Source organism: Meles meles, chromosome 20, assembly GCF_922984935.1.
Source record: "Meles meles chromosome 20, mMelMel3.1 paternal haplotype, whole genome shotgun sequence".
Taxonomy (NCBI): Eukaryota; Metazoa; Chordata; class Mammalia; order Carnivora; family Mustelidae; genus Meles; species Meles meles.
The window spans coordinates 47506246-47530544 of record NC_060085.1 but is presented as its reverse complement, the minus strand read 5'-3'; the positions used below and the strand labels follow the sequence as shown (position 1 = coordinate 47530544).

Below are 24299 nucleotides of genomic sequence, written 5' to 3'. Positions count from 1 at the left end.
AGGGAGAAGATGATAATCAAATAAAGACATTGTGGAATGTACTTACTCTCTTAAAAGTTGGGTAAAAATTGAAGACAGCACAAAAGAACAAAAATCTGATTTACAGAACTTTGTGTAATATGTAACTTTCAAATGCACATTGCAATTTAAAATCGGCAAGTTTCTGCTTCAAAGAAGAGTGATAAGCATCTGAGAAGTTCTGGTCTTTCCTTAAATGACAAACAAGTCAGCATATGAAAATAAGAGCTTTTAGGAAAGTTAAAAAGCACTTCTTTGGGGTCTGTAAAAAATAATCCTAAAATTTTATCCCATAGACTTTGTACTCTCCCCCCTTATATAAGGAATAGGAAATTATAATAAATTCTGAATTACAAGAGTCTTAATTAATGAGATTTTACTCTTCCAGGACTTCCAAGAAAACAGTATTTTTGTGTCAGAGGTAAAGTTGGCTAACATGAGATTTGGTATCATGATTCCAACTGCCCCCAGAAAAGCCTCATCAAATGATAACATTCTTATCTTAGAAAAATCCATTTTTAAGCCAGCATTAAGAGGTCTTAAAGAAATCCTGCCACACAAGAAATCAGGTGCTCTTACCCCAAGGTGCTAATAAATCCATTTGTCGATCCTTCCGCGTACAGAGAACAAATGTCTCCAATATGTAGGAAACTAGACATCTTGTCAGACATGTCTTTCTCGAAAAGCCTAGACAAAGTAAAATATGCAACATTATTAGAGGGAAAAAAATGCTCGGAGGGGGGAAAAAAGTCACTGAGAGTTGGCTTAGCTCAATTTTCCAATGTGCCCTACTTAAAAGTCAAATTTAAATGAGTGTGTGACAGGCAGGCACTTAAACGAGCCAAGCAAGGACATATGCAACAACATTTTTTTCCATATATCATTTATTTCAGGATATTCCAACCACAATAATGCTGGTTTCTAACACAACCACACCCAAATCCGATTCTGCAAAGTGAGGACCCTCGATAATGAATAGCAAATCTAAAGACTGCAGGGAAGTCAGCCAACAACTTTGCAGTGATTAAGGAGTTGGAAAGTCTGACTTATAAAACATTAACATACTCAATCTGCCTCAGGCAATGTGAAGGCAGAAGGAAACACCTGGTAGAAAACTTGGGTCTGGCAGTGCCTCTGCTGAGGTACCAAAGCAACAAAATTAATAAAAGGAAACCTAGTAACAAATACCGCAAAGCTCTCGTGGCCTTTTAAAAATTCAACAACTGTACCCACTTCATCCAAATGTTGTTTCAATTTCTTTCCTTCTTCTCCTTCACCCAAACACTTGCAGAGGGAGAAAGGATCTTAGCACCTGGTCCAAACCATGTCAGTGCAGGAAGAATAAGGCGGCTTAGGCCGGGTGAGAACCCCCCTCAGGAATACCAGTGGCTAGTTTGGGGCAGTCCTAGAAAGGGCTCGTAAGTTCCAGGAAATCTCTCCACAGCCCAGAAATCATTACATACACACACACACACACACACACACACATACACAAGTATCAACAAAAATACTGACATGACTCATAGGAATAGCTTTCCTGAGGGCCATTAATATTGAGAAGTGGGAGTCTATTTAAATAGTTAAAAACAAATTTTTAAGTAGTTAAACTAATTTGACCTTTACAAAAAACAAGCTTAGGGGCGCTTCGGTGGCTCAGTCAGTTAAACCTCCAACTTGATTTTGGTTCAGGTCATGAACTCAGGGTCCAAGACTAAGCCCTACATCAGGCTCTGTGTTGGGCCGGAAACCTGCTTAAGATTCTCTCTCTCCCCCTTGGCCACTCTTCTTCTCAAAAACAGACAGACATATATACACACATAAAAATTAAAAAACACCAAGCTCAGTTATGTGGGAAGACAGTGCACGGGTATGGACCCCAGCTAACGCCCCATGGCTTCATCGGGCATCTGGTGTAGACGCACAGGAGAAACCAGGTCTTCCCAGGATCTCTCCTTCAAACCCAGAGCCCCTTAAACATCTTTTCCAATGTCTTTGCTCAAGTTCTGCCTAGAAACCATTCACCTGCAAAGCCACAAGAGTTCTAACAGCATGGAAAAGTGTTCTCTCCTGAAATTGCTTTCTGGGCAGCAAGTTTACTTTCCATTAAAATTGTGCAGCAATGATCATCAGGAAAGCTAGGGAAGCATGTCTCCTACTTATCAGGTGCTGAAAAGGAACTGAAAATGAGCCTCAGTTCACTGCTTGTGAGAATCTACAAGGAAAAAACCAATCCCTCCAAACAACCCAGACCTGGCAAGACAAAGACCATTTCACTGAACCTGAACTTCTACCTAGAGAAAGAGCACAGAGAACACATTCTCAAACAAAACAGTCAGCATATATGGACACACAGATCATGCACAGAGGGACAATTTGCCAGCCAAGTTCCACGTTCCAGAATCGTCTATCATTTTGTCATTTCTTCCTAAATGCCCAAAGGCAAACCCATGTTTTAAACAACATCCAAAAAATGGCACAAATGAAAAACACTAAGGGCACTAATATTTCTCCTATGCGCTTATACTTATAAGACTTATCATAAAGGGTCAGGAAGTCAACAAAGTTCTGGGACTGATTTTCGTAAAATAAGTTCTGTTTGAATTTGGAGTCACAGCAAATTGGTGTCTTCACACTCGGGTCTCCAGGAAGGACACAGGTGAGTGCTGGATACGGGAGCTCAGGTATGTGCTCCGTCTGGAGGGCCTTGTCTAGCATGACTAACTCTGTCCTTTGGACCATTTACCCTAGTGGAGACCAGGCCAGGAAACAGCAGTGTGACCCTAGGTTTCTTAACTTTCCTCACCACCTGGTTACCTGACTAAAAGATCCCAGGCCCTTCATGGAAAGCAGCAGACACAACTCAGTGGTGGAGTGATGAACTCAGTGCCTGCTGCTGATCGCTGACACAGATGTCTACACCCAGTGCTTCTCTAGCACAGCCCTGCAGGGTTACCATTTCTAATAATGAAGACCAACTTTCATCAAGCATCATCATGCCCCTCATTGTGCTAAGACGCTTACAAATGTTCTCTTACTGAAATCCTCACGGTACTGCTATTTTTCTCATTTCATTGTTGGGGAAACCAAGATACACAGAAGTGAAGATGCCCAAGACAGGTTGTAACCCAGGTCTACCTGACTCTTAAGCAGAGCTTCTCATCAACAATGACCCTCGGAACACGGGCTCAAATGTCAACCATCCTTATTTTCTGGGTGATAAGATTACAAAGACCGGATTTTCTGTGTTATGCACAATTCTATTTCCTCCTTTTTTCTACTTTGGTGTTTCCTAATTTTTTCACCATGGCCACATAACACTTGGGTTAAGTCAGAAAAAAAGAAATTAACCTTCTTCCTGACCATGTTTATTAAGTAGACAACTAAATAATAAATTTTAGCCATATTTTACATTTTTTCCCAGAAGACAATCAGGACATCCTCCAAAGTTAATGATCCTTAAATGGGCTATCTGCCAGAGGTCCCAATTTTAAAGAAAAAGATGGAGGGGCGGTGCAGTTCTTTCCCAAGGGTCTCAAGCCATAAGTCCCCTCCAAAGGGACTGGGCAGAAGCCCTCCTAATCTGGCTGGAAGCTCTGGAGTTCTCCTCTCACCTACCATTAGTTAAGTGGAAAAAGATGACGAGGACAAGGGAGAGAGGGAGGAGAGGTCCTGGGGCCATCACCAGCCATCATGGAAGGAAAAACAAAGGCCTGGAAAGTGAACAGAACAGTCCTCTGGAGCCTGGAGGGGAGGAGGTGGAAAATCAGCCAGTGTGTGATGGGCCTGGGAGCAATCTTTTAGAAGACTTCCTGTTGTTCGGAACAGGGTGGGAGAACCTGTCTCTACTGGATCCTGGACCATTTGTGCTGGCCAATTTCTCACAGCTGGACCCGGTGTTCCCATGTTGTCCACACAATGACTGAGGACACCCCCAGTACAAAAACAGCCAGAGCCAACCTGCCGTCAGCCTGACCCTGAGATGTCTAACTCTGTATCGACACCGAGGGCTCTTCGCTAATAAACTTGGCACTGATCCCACAACATCTATGAGAAGGCTCAGGGGATCAGCTCAGGGGATCCAAACTTCTCTCTGGGTGCCAGTTATGATGAAGATTAGTTCAACACTGCCATCCGGCCCACTTAAACTTCTCTGCTTTTGTTTCATCTGGAAAATGAGGATAACACGTAACTACGGGGATTGCTGCAAGGAACAGATGAAAAAGTGCATGTAAAGTGCTTCGTTCAGAGACTGGTAGACTTTCGCTCCTTAATGCTATTTATTATTTTTTAATGAGATGAAGCGGAATTCAGGAAGATCCTAGGGCTTCAAAATTTAAACCCAACAAAAGAAAGGATCCTCTGTTTAAAGTCAGGTTGGGAGTGGGAGACAGAGCCTGGGTGACTCAGTTGGTGAGTGTCTGACTTTGGTTCAGGTTATGATCTCAGGGTCTTGGGATTGAGCCCTGTGTCAGGCTCCTTGTCCATCAGGGAGTCTGCTTCTCCTTCTGCCCCTCCCCCTTCCCCTCAGCCCCACTCCTGCTTGCTCTCTCTCAAATAAATAAATAAAATCTAAAAAAAAAAAAAAAAAAAAGTTAGGTGAGTATCCAAACAAATGAACTCCTAGATGATCTATGACAATATATTTTACTTGAAAATAATTGGTCTCCCAGGGCGCCTGGGTGGCTCAGTGGGTTAAGCCTCTGCCTTCAGCTCAGGTCATGATCTCAGGATCCTGGGATCGAGCCCCGCATCGGGCTCTCTGCTCTGCGGGGAGCCTGCTTCCCTCCCCCCTACTCTGCCTGCCTCTCTGCCTACTTGTGATCTCTGTCAAATAAATAAATTAAATATTTAAATAAATAAATAAATAAATAAATAAAATAATTGTTCTCCCTAATTCACCTATTAAGAAAAATCTCCACCGTATGGAATTATGCTCAAATTCCAACCTCAGAGCACTCTGAGTTTTCCAAATATACAGAATCTTATCATAAAGGTTGGAGGCAACCTATACAACATGTAATTGCATCTCTTACCCCAATAATGGAATCCCCCCATCGTGTCCCCTATGAATGGCCTCGCTTCCGCTTAAATATCCAGCAGTACTCCAGGGTTCAAAGGTTCAGGCAATGGTTTCAGGTTCAGAGATCCCAGTTAGAAAACATCCCTCCCCCATTCCCCCCAATACCCCTACCCTGCCCCACACAGAAACCTCCTCCCAGAACTTTTGCTACTGATCTGTCCCATGATGCTCAGAACCCTCTCACAATGTGAATGCTCTCAGACCTCCTAAGGACTTTGCTTCTGTTGGCAGAGAGCATCACCATTCTCCCTGGTTCCTGACATGGCCAGGCCTCAAGAGCATTCCACACCCAAGGGCCGGCAGAAGTGGGGACTCTGGCTCTGCTGCCTCATCACTATAGGACCATAGGCCTGTTCTTTAACCTTCCCAAACCTCCCTTTCCCCATCCATAAATGGGGATAATAAGAGTAGCTCCCTCACCAGGCTGTCAGGAGCTTCACTAAGATCATGCATAGAAACTACTCAGTTAAGCACCTGCAGGAAGGAAGCGTGCAATGTCCGAAGGCTATTACTGGATCCCCACCACCTCCCACCACTGCTCTGACACACTGATGGACCTCTTAAAATGGGATTGTCCCAGACTGGCTTGACCCGGGCAGAGGAAGAAGGATTCCTGCCTCTGTGAGGTGCAGCGGCTTTGCTGAGCCTCACGCTGCCCTCGGGCTCAGCTTCAGTTCTCTGTCCACTGAAACCACTCCCTGAGCAATGCAGAACAAAAAGGGACATTTGCTTCGACTCGAAAGAAAGGTGGGAATAAAAACACACAAAGTCAGAGAGATCCCTGAGGAATAGAAACCAGAGGTACTGGTCCTCAAAACCTCTTTTCTCAGAATCTATATTGTTCATTGCCTTTTTCTACATCCTCTCCGGTCATCTCGTCCCCTCTGCTGACTCCTATGACTTCTCTATGATTCCTAAATCTGTACCTCATGGCCAGCAACTTCTGGGATTCAGCTCCCAGATACCAACAGCATCTCAATATACCAGAAAAAATTCACCTGTCTGCCCCATCTCTCTTTCTCCCTACCCATGTCATTTACCACCTCAAAGCCTGCGGCACTGCCCGTCTTCCCTCTCCTTATCCCTGCCACAGAACCTTTGCTCATGCTCTTCCCTATCTCAACCCCTACCCTAGTTAAAGCCAAGATCGGTTGGTCTGGGGATCTGTTTTGTATAACATTTTATTCCGATCACCAATGCCTAGCACATTGTGTAGGTGCTGGTAAATATTTAGCAAATAATGAAGTCTGAGCATCAGACCTCACTGATTTTAAGTTTGAGTCTATCTCTTGAATACTCCAATTCTTTGGAACTCTTCTGCCCCCACCCAAATCCCAGCCAGGATCATTTCTTGACCGGGCTGCATAAAGACTCTCTCTGAATCTTTCTTTGCCCCTCAATCTATTCTACACACACAGCCAGCTTGGTCTTTTTTTGTCCGCCCCCCCGCCCCCAGCATGATATTTTAGACACATAAATCAGACCATGTCATTCCCCTGCTTAAAATATTCCAAAATCTCCTTGGGAGTCCTCATGATCTGGTCCTTGCCTACCTCCTCCTCCTCATCTCTCTGTACTCTCTCTCTGCCTTCTACACTCTGGCCGTGATGAACTTTCTCCAGATTCCCCAAAGTGCCAGGTGCCTTGGACAACCTGTATCTGCTGCCTGACATTCTTCTCCACATGGTACTCTCATTACCCCAGGGCATTACCACTATCCAAAAATTGCTTATTCACTGGTTTGCCTATTAACTTGTCTTCACCACTAGACTATCAAGCCATGAGGACGTGACAAGAAAATTCTTTTTTCCTACTGAATCCCAGTGCCTGGGACATGACAAGCAGATTTGGGTTAGCTATTACCTAAAAGAACATAAAGTATTTTTAGGTGATTGTTTTCCTAAAACTAATGAAAATCGAGTTTATACTGTTGGAGCAAGGATAGAAAACAGAGCTCTGTTAGACCCTTTCAAGAGATTGCTATGAGACCCCTGGGGCAAATAATACATTATATGTTAATAAAAATAATTAATATAATTTAAAAAAAAAAGAGATTGCTATGAGAAATCTGGGAGTCAGAAAAAGATTACCTAACTTCTATCCCTGGCAGAAATTACCCCTACCCCACTGACCAGCCCCTGTGTGTCCAAAAAGGCTAGAAATAGACTCAGAACCCCTGAGTCTGAATTCCAGCTTCACGTGCTTAAGCAACTGACATAACTTTTCTGAATTTCAGCTCTATCATCCGATTAAAAGAAAAGGGGACAAAGGAACTTTTCCTATCTCTCATTTTGAGGGGTAAAACAAATAATCCACACAAAGTGCTCAGCCCAATATATACTAAATACTTATTTCTGTATTTCTGAATGAGATTGAAGTGGAAAAAGTTCACTTTTCTTGCTCCGAAGCCTTCACTCATTTCTGCCCATAACTTGTCCTTTTTCTACTTTACGTAAACTTCTAACTTAATCAACACTGTTGGAAACACATTCAAATAAATACAAGTCCCAGAAAGGTTTCAGTGCTCTGTAAGCCTAGGAGGTGGGTGATACTTGGACAGGTCATCCAAGGTATTGTTGCTTTTTGGCCCCCAAACCCACCAAGACCACCAGACCTCAACTCCACCCCCACTTCTAACAACCAAACCAGGCCCCTGTGGAAGGAAGGGAGGGGGGAGGTGGAAACCTCTTCAAAGAAATAATTCAATATTTAGAACCTCTTCTACTTTGGTGTTAAGGAGGGCTAAATCACAGCCTCACTGAAAAACAAGTATATTCATTTCAAGCATCAGGACAGGTTTTGATTTTTTTCTTCTTTTTGCTAAAAGCTTTGACTGTAGCAGAAAACTCACTTATTGTAATTTTTCCCATCTATTTCTCCTGTAGGCACTGAACTAATTGCATTATATTCATTTTTCTAAAAAAAAAAATCTCAATTCTCGCCTACACACAATTCAGAATTTAAAAGTTAGCAACTCCTGAAATGAGACAAAATTAGAACACTTTCATTAACCAAGAAGTTACCTAAGGTATCACGTAATCCTAGACAGGCAAGGGAGAAAATCAGAAGCTTTATTTATACCAGGTAATGGACCCCAAAGCCAGGGACCCAAATAGTCTGACAGGAAGATTTTATTGACATAGAAGTAAGTCTCCTTTATTTAAGATGAAGCCGGGGCGCCTGGGTGGCTCAGTGGATTAAGCCGCTGCCTTCAGCTCAGGTCATGATCTCAGGGTCCTGGGATCGAGCCCCACATTGGGTTCTCTGCTCCGCAGCGAGCCTGCTTCCTCCTCTCTCTCTGCCTGCCTCTCTGCCTACTTGTGATCTCTCTCTCTGTCAAATAAATAAATAAATAAATAAATAAATAAAAAGATGAAGCCACCTGACTCTTGGGGCTGTAATTCAGGGGGATGGGGGAGCCCCACTGACCCTGCCCTTAAATTAGGTCCTTCCAAGCACTGGTGTCAGGAACTAAGGACCCCTCCACCACCACACCTGTCCCCCACCCAGTGGACCATTCATTCCCTGAGCTCCAAGCTCTCCAGCATCTGACCACCCAATTATCTTAGCTTTGACAACCTTACATACATCACTCAAGACATTCAAAATACTCCCAGAGGCCTGGATTGTAATCATTTGCCTGTCTTAAACAGTTGGCTAGCAGGGAATATCTCATCTATTTTTAACAGCTTTGACTTTGATGTCTCTAACACCAAATGTGACAGAACCAGAGACCAATAAAGCACTGAAACAATCTAATTTCTATTAGAGGACATAACCATCTGAGTCCAAAAGCTACAAGGAGAACTAAGTAAGGTTGTAGAGTAACAGCTATAAAGAGAGTTATAGGGGCGCCTGGGTGGCTCAGTGGGTTAAAGCCTCTGCCTTCGGCTCGGGTCATGGTCCCAGGGTCCTGGGATCGAGCCCCACATCGGGCTCTCGCTCTGCGGGGAGCCTGCTTCCCCCTCTCTCTCTACCTGCCTCTCTGCTAGTTGTGATTTCTCTCTGTCAAATAAATAAAATATTTAAAAAAAAAAAAAGAGAGTTATATTGGAAGCTACTACTCTCAGACACGGGGAAGAACCCAGATTTATTATTTTTTAATGACCCATCCCATTGCAGAACTTCTACAATGCTTGGTATAATCTCGCACATCTGAAAAAGATGAACGTAAGACAAATACCACTAGCTTACAAGTTTTCAGTGTCTTCTGCAATTCAGGAGGTCCTTTACCAGGAAGCATTTTTTCTTTTTCTTTCTTTCCCCCAGAAACAGCTTAAATGCATCCCCATGCATATATGTCTAAATAAAATCCAGACTTAGGGATAATCAATTATATCCTGCTACCTAAGCCTTCAACTTCTCCATCTCTTACCTGTTCCATACCACCACTCGCCTTTAAATTACCTAGCTATCCTATAGGCTAGTGGCTTCCAATGATACCCCAGAAACCACTGGGGGCTCCCCAAACCCTTTCAAAGGATCTTCAAAGTCCTATTTTCATAATAATACCAATGCACTATCTTTTCACTCCATCTCTCAACACAACAATGCAGTTTTCCAGAGGCTGCAAGACATGTGCCGTCTCAAGAGACTGAAGGCAGAAGCAGGTATGTGATATGTGTCTCCAGCTATCTTCCATTAAGCCAGATCGCCAACAATTTGCAATAGTGTAAAACAATGCCAGTCTCTAATTTTTATTTTGGAAAATACAGCTATCGTTCATTTAAAAAAATGTTACTGGGTCACCTATATGGCTCAGTAGGTTAACTCTTGGTTTCAGCTCAGGTCATTATCTCCCAGTCTTGAGGTCAAGCCCCACATCGGCCTCTGCACTGAGTGTACAGATGGCTAAGGATTCTCTCTCCCCCTCTGCCCCCTCCCTCCCCGCAAAATGTTACTGCATTATTGTGTGATTGGCTTATTTTTTGTGTGTTGTCTCAGTGTTCATTCTCGGTGTTAAATTCTAATGAGATAAATACAGACTGTTATGCCTACATCAGCTAAAGTTCACTGGGGTCCTCAGAAAATTCTAGGCATGTCAAGAATTCCTGAGACCTAAAAGTTTGAAAAATGCTATAAATTTTAAGTTTTGGTTTGGCCCTGGCTTTGGCCTTAGGACTCATACTGCACTAATATGAAAAACTGGACAGAACAGGATTAAAATACAAAACATAGAACATGCAGGGCTTTAGAGAGGACCCCCTGATTTGAAGCCCTCTTTTTATTCAACACATTCATTGAATACCTACTATGTGCTATCCCTAGTCTAGGTGTGCAGGATATATAAGTAAAAAGAAGACAGTCAAGGTCCCTGTTCTCATGATGCCTATATTCTCGTTTAGGAGAGAGAGTTTGTTGACAGGCAAGACAAATCAGACAGTTAAGTAGTAGGCAGAGAATTGAACGTGGATGATATGGCCGTGTGACAACTTACTTTTGTCTGGTCAGAGAGTGCAAGCTTAGACATTTCAGCTAAGACCTGAAAGTCAAGACAGAGGCAGTCATGCAAAACAATCGGGCGGAAGAGCATTTTAGATAGAGCCAACAGCTAGTACAAAGGCTCTACGGCAGAAAAGAACTTGGCAAGTTCAAGAAACAGAAAGCCAGCCACAATGTCTGGAGAATTAATGGGAAACGAAGAAAGTGTGGGGTAAGGTCAGAGAAGAGAGAAACCAGGGCCAATGGGACTTCCCAAGCCAGAGTGAAAAGTGTTATTTAAGTGTGACAGGGAGTTTACAACCGTGACTGAGTTACTCATTCTGGAACTCAGTCTCCTCATCTGCAGAACGGGGATCATGAGAGCTTGCCTTGCACAGTTGTGCTGAGGATTAAATGTATAAAAGAAAACAATGGGCTTACTTAGCTCATAGGAAGTAAAACACTGCAAACACCTCTGTTTGCTGTGATTATTCTTATTGGCTAACTTGCTGTATTTTCAACTCTCATAAACTACTCTTACTAAACTTTTGAGGGCTTACACTTAGTTGAGGATTAATCCTATCAACCAGCAATTCCACATAACGAGTGGGTATAGACAAGGGACACACTGTGAGATGCATTCATCTGAATTTATCAGTGCCAACTCCAGCAGAATGTTCTCCCCACTATTCCCAGGAAGACCCAGGCTGCCAAAGTACAGCCAGGTGAAGAATGAATGACTGGATCCCATCTTCATAGGCCCCTCTGGGTCTACCCTTCAGGCAGTGAGTTTTGCCACTTGGCCTCAAAGCACAGTGCACTTGGAAAGTCATTCTTCTGCTAAAAAATGTAGCCAGTGGAAATCCATCAGTCTTCTCTGTTCTTTCTTGGCATTCCACATCACCGTCACCTCCTAAAAAAACAGAGGGCCTTTGACAAAGACTTAGTGTTGGTTTTATTGCTGCTTGCTTTAAAAATGATTGTTGAAAAAGAATAAAATCAAGGCTTCCTTTAAACTAGGCAGCAAAGGAAAGGCTCATGCGTGAAGACTTAAAAGACTTAAAAGTTCAGGAGGCCATCAGAAGCTAGTCCCCCGGAAACACAGATGAAACCTGGGGGCCAAAGCTGCCACCAAACACAAAAAAGCCCCACTTCGTTTTCAGGGCAAGCAGCCCCCTGGAGGGCAAAGCCAGACAAACCACAAGGCTTTTCAGAGGGAAAACAAGAGTGTGCCCAGAAAAAGGAAGAGTTGCCGGCATTTGATCGATCTCCTGGCTGGAGGCCAAGGACACTCCTTCTACACAAGCCTCCCTAAGATGCTGTCACCCAGGTACATGTATGGTAATGTGGCTGTAAATACAGGGAAGAGAAAACCTACAACATTTATGGTTGATTCTTCCAAGACAAGGAAAGAGGTTCTCTTTACAACTGTCTCTGCTTCTGTGACTGGGAACTCTCACGGTTAATGCTGGAACTTCCTTTGAGCAAAGACTCTTGACGATATCATCTTTATGGTGAAACAAGGATGAGCAATGCAGTACTTTAGCATTGGCCACCCAGCCGGCAGCTTCCCCCTCCCCACCCCCACACACATTTAAGTGCTGCCCCCTCCTTGCCTTCTTGTTCAATTAGTGGTTCATCAGATGGTCCTCAGGAATGCAGAGTGTCCCCATCAAGGGATAATGCATTCTTGTGCAAAAAGCACTTCTCTCCGAGGATAGAAAATTGCATTCTGCTTTCGTTTTCAGACAGTCCCAAAGGAAGTCACCAACTCAGAAGTTTCAACTTTAAGCAGGGCCCTCTATGACCATCTCAGAAACAGCAGTTGTAAACCTTTCGGTAAGAGCAACTCTCTAGTGTGAATATTGCTCATTAGACACACAACAGATACACATGCACAAAGATAAACCTACTTGCCTTTTCACAAACATGTCCACTAAATAACCTGTCCTCCAAACAGGTACAATATCTACATGGTCATTTTAGAGAAAAGATGTCAATTCTGACGTGGGCTCTCATGTTTCCTATCCTCCAAAGCCAACATAAGAGAAGCCAATCCAAAGTTCAAAGTTGCCAGTCAGAACATTTTGTATTTAGTGGGTAGAGTTTATCGAGCTAAAATTCTTCATTTTATAGGCAGAAAGAGCAAACAACAACAACAAAAACCTGAAGGACTTCTTGTAGGCCACAAAGCCATTTACTGGCCAAAGCTAATAGACCATGGGGCTCCAGAAACCAAAGCCAGTACTTGGGGCATGAGGGGGAAGGGGAGTGGTATTTATTTTATTAAAAAGTTAAAGTTAGCCCCAGCCTGAAGAGACACCTCGCTGTTCACAACCTGAACCACAAAAAAAACAAAAAGCAAACAAACAAACAAACAAAACCAGGAAATCAAAGGTTAACATCCTCAGAGAGAGAGAGAAAAGTCTCACTCAGTCTGAGAAAATCACTCTAGGACAGGGCTTCTCAACCTCAGGGCTACTGATCTTTGGAGGCAGACAATTCCTTGTTGTGGAGGACACATCCTGTGTATCACAGGATGTCTAGCAGCATCCCTGACCTCTACTGACTGGATGCCAGGAGCACCCATTCTCCCTCAGCCTTGACAAAGAAATTTCCAGACAGTGCACGAGTCCCTGCGAGGCAAAATCACCCCGCCGCTTGAGAACCACTCCTCTAGGGAGCCTTTGTTTTGCAAGACTTTTGCAAGCATGTATTCTACAACTTGGCAGCAATGACCCAAAGCAGGTATTTTTATACCTATTCTAAAGAGGAGGAAACAGAAGCACAGATGTGACATGTTTTGCCCACACCCAAGAGACAGTCAACACTCAGACATCTGGAGGCCCCATCCTGCGGTTCAGCAGGGCAATACCATTACAACCTGAGAGGAGCAGCTTCCTTTCACTACCTGATTATTACTCCGCTCCCTTTTATTAACACTCAACAGTTTCTCACGCCTCATACCCTCCAAAGAACCGTTCTGAGCAACATCTCCCAAGCTCCCAAAAGGAGCTGCTTGACATATGTCTGCCAGCCCTCACTCCGCTTTCCACAGCGAAAGGGCCTTTTCAAAGCAAACCACCAATTCAAGAAATATTTAATCAGGACAGGTATACAAAAAATTAGATTCTTCTGACAAGCAGCCTACATCCTTCAAAGGGAAACAAAACATGGAGATAAGTAACTTCACTTGGCAAAAGGTTGGTGGACATGTAACTGTCAGGTGTCGGTTAAAAATCAAAAAGCCCGCAAGGAAAGGAGATATAAAGTGCTAGGGAGTTTCAAATCACAAAGATTTTCAAATGACCAGGAAAGGCTTTCCAGAAGAGGAAGGAAGGATTCAGGTTGGAAACACAAGTATTTGGCAAGGTGGATAGAGATGGGATAGGGACAGCAGGGCAGAAAGCTTGTGGGCAAAGACACAGAAGCAAACACGGTCACAGGCACAGAAGTGAATGTCCCTAAGTCTAGGTGTTGCATCAGCTTTTTCTCTTCAGAAATACGCACATGGTAACATTTTGAAACTGTTATAGCAGGACAAAAATCACTTCCCAGATAAACCTCCTCCTGAAATGCAAACAAACAAGAAACTTGGAGGTGGAGTGATGTTTTTTCTTATGTCCATCTTTTTTTTTTTTTTTTAAGATTTTATTTATTTGACAGAGAGAGAAAAACCACAAGTAGGCAGAGAGGCAGGCAGAGGGAGATGGAGAGGGAGAAGCAGGCTCTCCTCTGAGCAGGGAGCCGGATGAGGGACTGGATCCGAATCCTGGGATCATGACCTGAGCCCAAGGCAGACCCTCAAGGGAACCAGCCACCTAGACGCCTCCCTTATGTCCATCTTTTTCTGAAAGGCAACATTCTATCAAGCAGGCCACAAGTTCTGCTAAGTGGACAGGTCATAAAACATTATAAAGCCTAACTTGCTCAAAGTATCTGACAACATCATATTAAAACGCAGCCTTGTTCATATCTGGGACTTCCCAGCCTTAAGCAGGTTTTACATGTATTGTTTGGTTTCTAGCTCTACCTGAAACTGCCAATAAAAGAGTCCCCAAATGAAAGCCCCCAAATGTCAAAGAGGGTTCTGCCAGGCCTACATGCTCACCTTCAGAGGGTGATTTCACCTATCTTTCCAGTTCACTGAAAATGGAAAGACTGTGAGGGGCAAGTACAAAGGTCAGTTTTGACAGGTGAGAGCCAGCCAGGAAAAAATAGCCGTAAAAATAAGGCAAGTACTGAAAAAGCACAGGGGGTTCAGTGGAGAGGTTCTCATACTTTCGAGTGTGCATGGATCCCATGGGGATTGTGCTAAGCGGGCGGGTTCTGATTCAGTGGGTCAGGGGTGGGGCCTCCGAGTCCACATTTCTAATGAGTTCCCTGTGGAATCCCGTGACGCTAGTGTGATGACCACATATGGAGGAATAAAAATGTAAAACAACATTTCTCAAACTTTGACTGCAACCCACAGTAAGAAGTACACGACACTTACAACTCAATGCTCACTGTGTGTGTGAGAGAGACAGAGAAGGGTGGGGGAGCATTTGTTGCAACGTACACGGTTCCTTCCAAGTACCCATACAGTAACGCTTTGACGTTTTCTATCCTACTCCGCTCCGTTAAAAAGCTGTGATGGAGGCCCACTAAAATGATTTCAGGATCTCATCATGGAGTGCCATACAGTATGAAAAACATACGTGCAGAAGAATACCATTCCTGCTCATCTGGGGAGGACAACTGTATTAAGATACCAGTATACTGGGGCGCCTGGGTGGCTCAGAACGTTAAGCCTCTGCCTTCAGCTCAGGTCATGATCCCAGGATCCTGGGATCGAGCCCCACATCGGGGGGGTCTCTGCTCAGCAGGGAGCCTGCTTCCCCCAACCCCCTCCCCCCATCTGCCTCTCTGCCTACTTGTGATCTCCATCTGTCAAATAAATAAATAAATAAAATCTTAAAAAAAAAAAGATACCAGTATACTAAGGTTATAACCAATACCAAAATGGAAAGTTTTGTGTACATTCAGAATGCTTTTTTAAAAGGCAAAGATGTGTTGATTACATTTTGGAAATACTTCCACTGAAAGCACTCAGGTTGGAAGTTTTCCTCATTTAGATTTGTTTTCTGACCTGTAAGAGGAAAATAAGAATACCTCTCGGTCCCTGAGTAGAGGTCTCTAGACACCATTTCCCACTCAAAGGATCTATGGCTCCTTGGAAGAAAGGCTGATTCCAGGTCTAGGATAAGAAAGATAGCTAAGCCTGGAACATTCGTATCAAAATCAAGAGAGCTATCAAAGACTACTAGGGTTGTGTTTTTTGAATCGATCTGAATAGCCCCTCTCTTGCTGAGCAAAAATGGACACTCTGATCATCAAGAAGGATAGCTACACAAAGAGAAACATAAAATATGCTTAAATCCACCAGTTCATAAGGATACTAACAAAAAAAAATACTGATTTGTCATCTTAGTATAAGGGAGGAGATGTACTGTGGCTATTTATCAGCCACCATCTCCAGCCTCTATCCATTGGATGCCAGGAGCGCCCTCGCCCTAGCTGTGACCACCAAAACTGTCCCCAGATATTGCCCAGTGTCACCTCCTTGAGAACCACTGTCATGGATCATGGTAGGGAATCAACTGGATATTTATGAAAACTGGTAAAATACAGAAAGAAATTTAAGGACAGATTTTGTCTTTGTTACATGAACTACATACCCCAGGGAATAAAAAGCTTAGTGGAAGGAAATTTCTTTTTATAAAATAGTTCAGCTAAGGAATGAATAAAGAAAAATAGGAGTTTTACAAGTCCAAATGAACTAATGGATTAAGGAAATGAACATCCATGGTTGCTAATATCACAATAAGACATAACCACACACATCACACACTCCCCTGAATAAAGTTCAAGAAAATAGTAGTGCACCCCCCCAAAAAAAAACCCTGATTCTGATCAAGGTTCTACATTTAACAACCAGATATCATATATACAGGGAACAGAGGAACATGTTCAACTATACCACACAGATGCAGTGAGCAAAATCTCAACTATAGGAAAATAGATCACCCAGTTTCTTCAGTAACAACCACAAAATGCCTGGGGAAAAAGAGGTGTAGAGGAAGTACACAGATTAAAAGACACATCAACCATTTGTAATGTATTGACCTTATGTGGATCCTAATTCAAACAAACTGTTAAATATGCATATATATTATTATTACATTATCTAGATATATATATTATACTGTATGCACGTGTGTGTATATACGTACTTACACACATTGGAAGGAAAAGGAAATGAGAACATAGAGTTAATTTAAAAATTTGTTTTTCGGGGCACCTGGGTGGCTCAGTGGGTTAAGCCTCTGCCTTCAGCTCAGGTCATGATCCCAGGGTCCTGGGATCGAGCCCCGCATCGGGCTCTCTGCTCAGCGGGGAGCCTGCTTCCCCCTCTCTCTCTGCCTGCCTCTCTGCCTTGTGATCTCTCTCTCTCTCTCTCTCTGTCAAATAAATAAATAAATAAATCTTAAAAAAAAAATTTGTTTTTCCTTGAGGTGGATAAAAGTATCACAATTTTTTTTTAATCCCCATACTAGAGATATATACTAAAAGACAGATGAACTGGTATGCCTGGTATTTGTTTCCGACTCACCCAACAGGAGGGAGAGAGTATATCAGAATACAGGTGAACAGATTAGTCATGGATTGAGAACCATGAAGGGTGGGTGATGAGTAAAGAGGGATTTTGTTATACTAAGATCTCACTATTACACATACTTCAAATTTTCTACAGTGAAGTTTTCCTTTTAAGGGCAAACAAACAGAAAAAGGTACCTGGCCCTACCTACCCCAGAGAATTAGGTTACCCTGAAGAAGAGATAAGAAATTCTGCACTGACAGAGAAAGACAACTATCATATGATCTCCCTGATATGAGGAAGTGGAGATGCAACGTGGCGGGTTTGGGGGATAGGAAAAGAATAAATGAAACAAGATGGGGTCGGGAGGGAGACAAACGTAAGAGACTCTTAATGTCACAAAACAAACTGAGGGTGGCCAGGGGGAGGGGGTAGGGAGAGGGTGGTAGGGTTATGGACATTGGGGAGGGCATGGGATATGGTGAGTGCTGTGAAGTGTGTAAACCTGGAGATTCAACAGACCTGTACCCCTGGGGCTAAGAATACATTATATGTTTATAAAAAATTTTAAAAATTAAAAAAATAACTGAAATGTAAAAAAAAGAAAAATTCTGCATTGAAATGAATGGTTACTAGGGTTTATCCCTACAATAAGACAGCTAACTTTTGAAGAGTGCTTTGCCTTCCATTCAGTTTTCTTTAAAGAGTATAAACTGAATGAGAAAACTTGGATTCTATGATGATGAAGAAATCTGAATGATATATATATATATTTTTAACCCTAGTGATTCCATCCATGTCACCACTCAAAGGCAATCTCTTCAAAGGTACAGGCACCTCAGAAAAATGAAGACACGCGTGTCTATTTATTAACAAGAACAGAGCTTCAGAATTGAGTGCAATACAGCAAGGTACCAAACTGGAAGTACTGTATGAGTCCTTTTTTATGAAATTTAAACATACACGTAATTTGTATATATGTATACATGGGAGGACTCTGGAACCCTCACCTTGAATGTGGAGGAGTCTGGAACCCTCACCTGGGATGGTGGGACTGGGGGTACCTGGTTTGGTTTTATTGTTTATCTTTCTTACTATTTTACTTTAATTGAATATGCTTATCTTATGCAATTAAGTAACACCATGTATGTACATTATAAATCTATACACACAAAGGGGTCCACTTCACTTATCAGAGAGAATCACTTATGTGGAACTTCATATCCCCTCGGGGTGATGCTAGAAGCAGAGCATGAGTTCTCCTTGTGTAATTCCGTAAAATGAGACCTTGACAGATGGGGGTGGTAACAAAGCACACAAAGTCTGTGTTGAAGAAAAACCACCAGGAATATGATTAGGCTCTTAAACTTCGTTATCCAAACCAAAAAGAATATTCCCTTCCTACTAAAGTGGATTACAATCTGAGGTAAGCCATGTAATTAACGAGACTGTCTAGAAATCTGGGTTTGACCGCCCCCCCCACCCACGTTAAGTTCGAATCCAGTAGGCGATCTTGCCAGCCTCACCAGTCTCTTGAGAAAGGACAATGTAGCTCAGGGAGGCAGAGAACATTAAGAGTTCTGAGAAAGTTAAGAAATCCTCAGGTGGGGCGCCTGGGTGGCTCAGTGGATTAAGCCGCTGCCTTCGGCTCAGGTCATGATCTCAGGGTTCTGGGATCGAGCCCCGCATTGGGCTCTCTGCTCTGCAGGGAGCCTGCTTCCTCCTCTCTCTCTGCCTGCCTCTCTGCCTACTTGTGATCTCTCTCTCTGTCAAATAAATAAATAAAATCTTTTAAAAAAAAAAAAAAGAAATCCTCAGGGAAATCAATTAAGTCTTACCTGCAAAACCAGGCTCCTCTAAGATCTGACCCTGACTCCCTCTCCCACCTGAACACCTAGCACTCTCCCTCAGCTGCAACAAATCTGGTGTCCTGGTCTTTCCCTAACTTGTTGTACCTGCTCACATCTCAGGGCCTCAGCCCTTTCTGCTCCAGCCCTTTGGAATGTCCTTCTGAGCAGATAGTTACATGGCTAACCTCTCACTCCCTTCAGCTCTCTGCTCAGATGCACCCTGTCCAAGAGCCCTTCCCTGAGTCCTCTCATTCGAGATCCCTTCCTGAATACTTTTATCCCCTTTATGCTGTTTTGTTGTTGTCATTTCTTTACTGTGGTAAAATACATGAACACAAGATAAAATTTGCCAGTTTAATCATTCGTAAGTATAAGATTCGTTGGCATTAATTCATTCACAGAGCTGAACAACCAACACTTCCATCCCTTTCCAGATTTTTTTTCATCCTCCCCAGATGAAACTCTGTAGCCATTAAACAAATTCCACATAGCCCCAGCCCCTGATAAGCACCATTCTACTTGTCCTCTTTATGTATGGCTTATTTCACTGAGCATGTTTTCAACCTTCACCGATCTTGTAACGTGTATAATGATATCATTCCTTTGTCAGGCTGAATAATATTCCATTATATGGACATACCACCTTTTGTTTATCCATTCATCTGTCAGTAAACACTTGGGTTGTTCCCACCTTTTGGTTACTATAAACAGTGTTGCTATGAACATTAATGTACAAATATCAGTTGTGTCCCTGCTTTCAATTCTTTTGGTTATATACCCAGTGTAAAACTGCCGGATCATTTGGTCATCATGTGGGGAACTGCCATACTGTTCTGCAGTGACTATACCATCTTACACTCCCACCAACAGGACACGAGAGTTCCACTTTCTCCCAATCCTCATCAACATTTGTTATTTCCGGTTCCCCTTTCCTTGGCTTTCTTTTTCTCTGTAGCGCTTGTTACCTGTTACACAATAATATTTGCTTATTTATAATTCCTGCTTCCCCCCCAACTAGGATTTAAGCCTCTTGGGAACAGCATTTTCATTTTTGTATGCCCAGCACTTAGAACATATCCCAGCACATAGTGGGTCCTCAAGAAATTGTTGAATGAAGGAATAAACGCTTTAAAGTAACAACTTTAGTAGGTGTTAGACATTCATAAAGAGATTCATCACACCAAATGCCTTAAACTATGTCCAGCTGAGGGAAGACCCTAGCCATTGTTCAATAGGAGAAATAGCTCCACAGGTGATGGTTTCAGTGGCGTTTTCAGCTCATGCTCATTAGTAATAAACTCAGAATGAAAGACACTATAAAAATTGGTCAGAATCATAAAAATTATGTCGCTCATGTCACTGACGTCAAGCCTTAACTGATTTCATCCAAAGAGCAGTGCAAAAGCTTAAAACAGCAAAAATAAACTAAAAAATTAAATGCATTTCCAGTTAATAAAAAGCCTACAAATGCCAACAGTAAACAAGATGGGACACTGGCCTTGTGTAGACTCCTTAATTAGATGTATCCAAGAACAGCTTGACCTAGAAACCTAGCTTCAGATGTATTTTTATTTTTTGTTGTTGTTGTTTTCTATTGTTCATATTTGGTGTTTATTATTTCATTTTGGTTTGTTTTTTAACAGCTGGTTGTTGAGAAATCAGTTTCCATGAGATAATTATAAACGAGCTAAAAACCCTGCAACTTTGTCTAGAAGTCAGCTAGTTGTATATCATCAGATTACAAGTTTCATTTCTACCTCTAATACCCTGGTCTTCCCTACTTGAAAATATTTTGAGGACAAAGGCAAGAGATTTATCTTGTTGGTTCATCTTTCCTTTCTTCTAAGCAACAATTCCATCTCTCATTCCTAAAGATGCCAATTCCCTCCAAAAGGCAACCACTTTGTTTAAAAATGAATAATACTATATTGTCAATCCCCAACAATTTCATGGGGCTCAAAGTGGAGGCCAGGGGTCATTCATTTAGAGCATGAAGAACCTTCCCTGCCTGGTTAAAAGGAAATCTTGATAGTATATTCTGTTCTGATTTGAATTATTTAAAGAACAGACCATACTTTTAACACATACACACACACATGCATGCATGTACACACAAGAAAAAAAAATGAAAGTGTTCTGCACTACTGGCCACAAACCAAACTTAAGAGTATATGAAAAGATACTGATACTTCTTAGTTTAGACTCACTGCAATTCAAATTATCAAATTATTCAGACTGAGAAATACCTGATTCTTTTAACCTGCTCAGATGCCTTGATGTAGATGATCGAGATGTATTTCAGTTATGAGATGAACCTAATGCTGAACTTAGACAATGTTCCTTGTGGTGTGGTTTGGTTTCGTTTACTTTCCTCATTCAGGCTTTCAGCATACAGCTTTCTAAAACAAAGTCAGTATAACCTCTAATACCTCCTCAAATAGCCACACTCTTATCCCTACATCTATGGCTATATCGTTTCCTTCTTAAATCAAGGTAAATATTATTATTCATTCATCACTGGTGAGACATAAGCAAGAGTTATTTCATTAAGAGAAATAAGTTTACCCTTTTTTCTAGCTTCTCCCTTCACCTTAACCCCCTAGCTTAAATGCATCTGTGGAACACAATACAGCCCCACAACTAGGAGTTCTACTTTGCTTGATTCCACTGTGCACCAGCTACTGGGCAAGTGTTCCTACTTTCTACACCTCAGCTTCTTTACCTGTACCCGACTCACTGAGTTTCTGTGCTATAAGGCTCTGGATCTGGCTCACAAGTACTTCATGTGTCAGTATTATTTTTAGCAACAAGCTGGAGAAGAGTCTATGGATCAGTTTCTCCGGGCTGTAGCTTATTCAAAAGAGGGGAACTTAACCCTTTCCTTGGCCTTCTGAGCACCCAAGTAGCCATGAAAATCAACTGAACTCCAAGAATGAACTACACCCCACACATCCAAAGTCTTCCCACTCCACCAGCACGCCTAAGGATCTTATCAACAGGAAACAAAAGCACTATACTACTATAATGAAATGTCTGCCTTTTATTTTCTAATTTAAAAAGCCCAAAGATTATAGCCCAGGGAACAGCTAAATATTTAGAACATTAAAGAAGTTGCTGAGACCTGGTCCTCCACCCGTTACCCTGTTGTCTACCTGTTCCTGGCCATTTCAGAAGAAGAAAACTTGTGATGGTCAAATCTGCAGCAATGGGATGTATAGGCAGCTGTTAAAACCTCCCTTTCTTTAAAGTGCAGTCTGACCATTTGGGGCAGGTGGACAGAGCTGCATGTCTTTACAGATTAATGCTGCCCTCAACTCATATCCCACAATAAGCATCTAAACAAGAGGGACTCATCAGATTCCTTGACATTCAGGGGGCTTCAAGTCAAGGTCTGGATGCTACTCTCTCATACTTCAAGAACTAACTTCTCTTTTTAAAGTACTAATACTTTCAAATTGCCAGCAACCACTTTCATTTCTTGCAATCCAACCTACTCTGATTAAACATACGTTACTGCAAAAACAAAAACAAGAAAAAAACAAAAGAGACTATTTTCAAAGACAGAGGCAGTTAACTTTTGCTTCCATATCTTGGCAGATGAAATGTACTGCATCCTTCAGGATTTAAATCATCAGCACGCTGCCAGGCACCAATGGGCATTTCTTTTATTGCTCCATTTAATGCCTCCCCCCCCCCCCCCCAATAAACCTTCAGGCTGTTTTAAGTCTGAGTCTTGGCCAAAAGTGCTAGGGAGGACTGCCCCCTGGATCTCAAATGCTCCTTAAAGCTCTCACAGAAGGCAGTAACAAATTTTGGACACCAAGCGCTGGAGTTTGCTTTTCTTTTCTACTTCTAATCTCCATGACTCTTTAGAGAGGACATAAAATACACTTAAAACAGAAACTCATTATTGACTACAGCTCTCAGGCTTTACACTCACCTGACCTAGGTCAGGCACTCTGTTGCCAAAACCCTCCAGCTGTGCGAATCCTGCTCCTCCGCAGTCAGCTCCTAGGTATTTAGAAAGGGAAAAAAAAAAAAACCAAAAAACTGAGGGTAAGACTACGAAGACGGGCCCCTAACAAAAATGCTTCAAACTGTAAACTTCCACCTTCTTTCGCCTCCTTCCTTGAGAGGACCCCCCCCCCCACCCCACCCCCGCCTCACCTCCCGGAACAAGACCGGAAGGCTGAAGGGACCAGCTAGACAAAGACTACAGGTAACTTTGCTTACTTATTTCCAGTTGTAACTAACAAGTGAGACTAGGCACGCAAAAACTTGGAACGTGCCGGGGGAGCTGGAACTAAAGGAAGTGTTTGGCAGATCCCAAAGCACTTGTTTCCAGGAGCCTAGGCCAAGTATCCGCAGCCCGCATCCTCATTGGGCGTGAGCCTCGTCCACACTTCATCCCTCACCGCTCCCCGGGTTTTCTTCCGTTTTTCAAAGCCCTCCTCACTGCCCACCCCCCACCCCCCAACATGCATTTTTCTCTCAACCAGGCAGCTCCAGGGAGGGCTACTTTTTAAAGACTGTTTTCTTGAGCGGACTCACATATGACACCCCGACATCCTCCCCCCCAAAAAAAACCCATTTCCTGCAGCTGCTGCAACAGTTTTCAACTTAGGGGAATGCCATTCCAGTCCAGAATGGGTAACCCTCAAGGCCAGTCACTGGAATCGATAATTTTTTTTAGTCTCAAATGAACACCCCAAAATGCCGTCAGTTTAAAGAGCCCCCAAACGTATTCAAGTGCATGCAAATCCACCAAAAACTCCCAGAGAGCTGGGCAAAACTTCGGCGCCCGGGGAGGACAGTACCAACTCCCCGCGCCCTCTGCCCGGCCCCAGCCGCTACCTTGGTGCCCGGGAGCCACGCCGGTTTGGGGGAGCAGGGCGAGGAGAGGGGTTAGCAGTCGCTGGGTAATCCCATGTCCGCGAAGAGGGAGCTCGTTCCGTTAGGATGGAAACGAACACCCACACCTCCTCTATGCGTGCGCTTTCTCTCTCTCCACCCTCTGCCTCCTCCTCCTCCACCACCACCTCCTCCTCTCCTCCCACCCCAGCGAGCTTGCAGAAACGCTTCAGCAGCACATCCACATGGTTACTGCACTTTGAAGCGGCTCCTGGCGGCTTATATAGGCCGGGAAGCTCCCTGGGCAATGTAGTCCGAGTCCGAGGTCGTGGAGGCGCCTGGGGCTGCGCGGAAGGACTACGAGTCCCAGAATCCCCTGGGCTCCGGGCTGAGCTCTAAATAGAAGCGCGCGGGGACTGGGAGGGGCGTCCTGCGGGGC

At 43.2% G+C, this 24299-nt stretch overlaps 1 protein-coding gene across 6 annotated transcripts in view; it reads right to left on the bottom strand.

Annotated features, from left to right (window-relative positions):
* The window catches only part of ITPR1 (inositol 1,4,5-trisphosphate receptor type 1), a 329559-nt gene extending 305531 nt beyond the window's left edge, over positions 1-24028 (bottom strand). For all 6 annotated transcript variants that reach the window (XM_045991794.1, XM_045991795.1, XM_045991797.1 and 3 more), the window contains exons 1-3: positions 23864-24028; positions 22950-23020; positions 598-705 (exon numbers count right to left, since the gene is read on the bottom strand). In XM_045991794.1, the coding sequence (XP_045847750.1) occupies positions 598-689 (92 nt within the window). In that variant the 5' untranslated portion in view covers positions 690-705; positions 22950-23020; positions 23864-24028. The remainder of the gene's footprint in view (positions 1-597; positions 706-22949; positions 23021-23863) is intronic.
* Between the last annotated feature and the right edge of the window lie 271 nt (positions 24029-24299).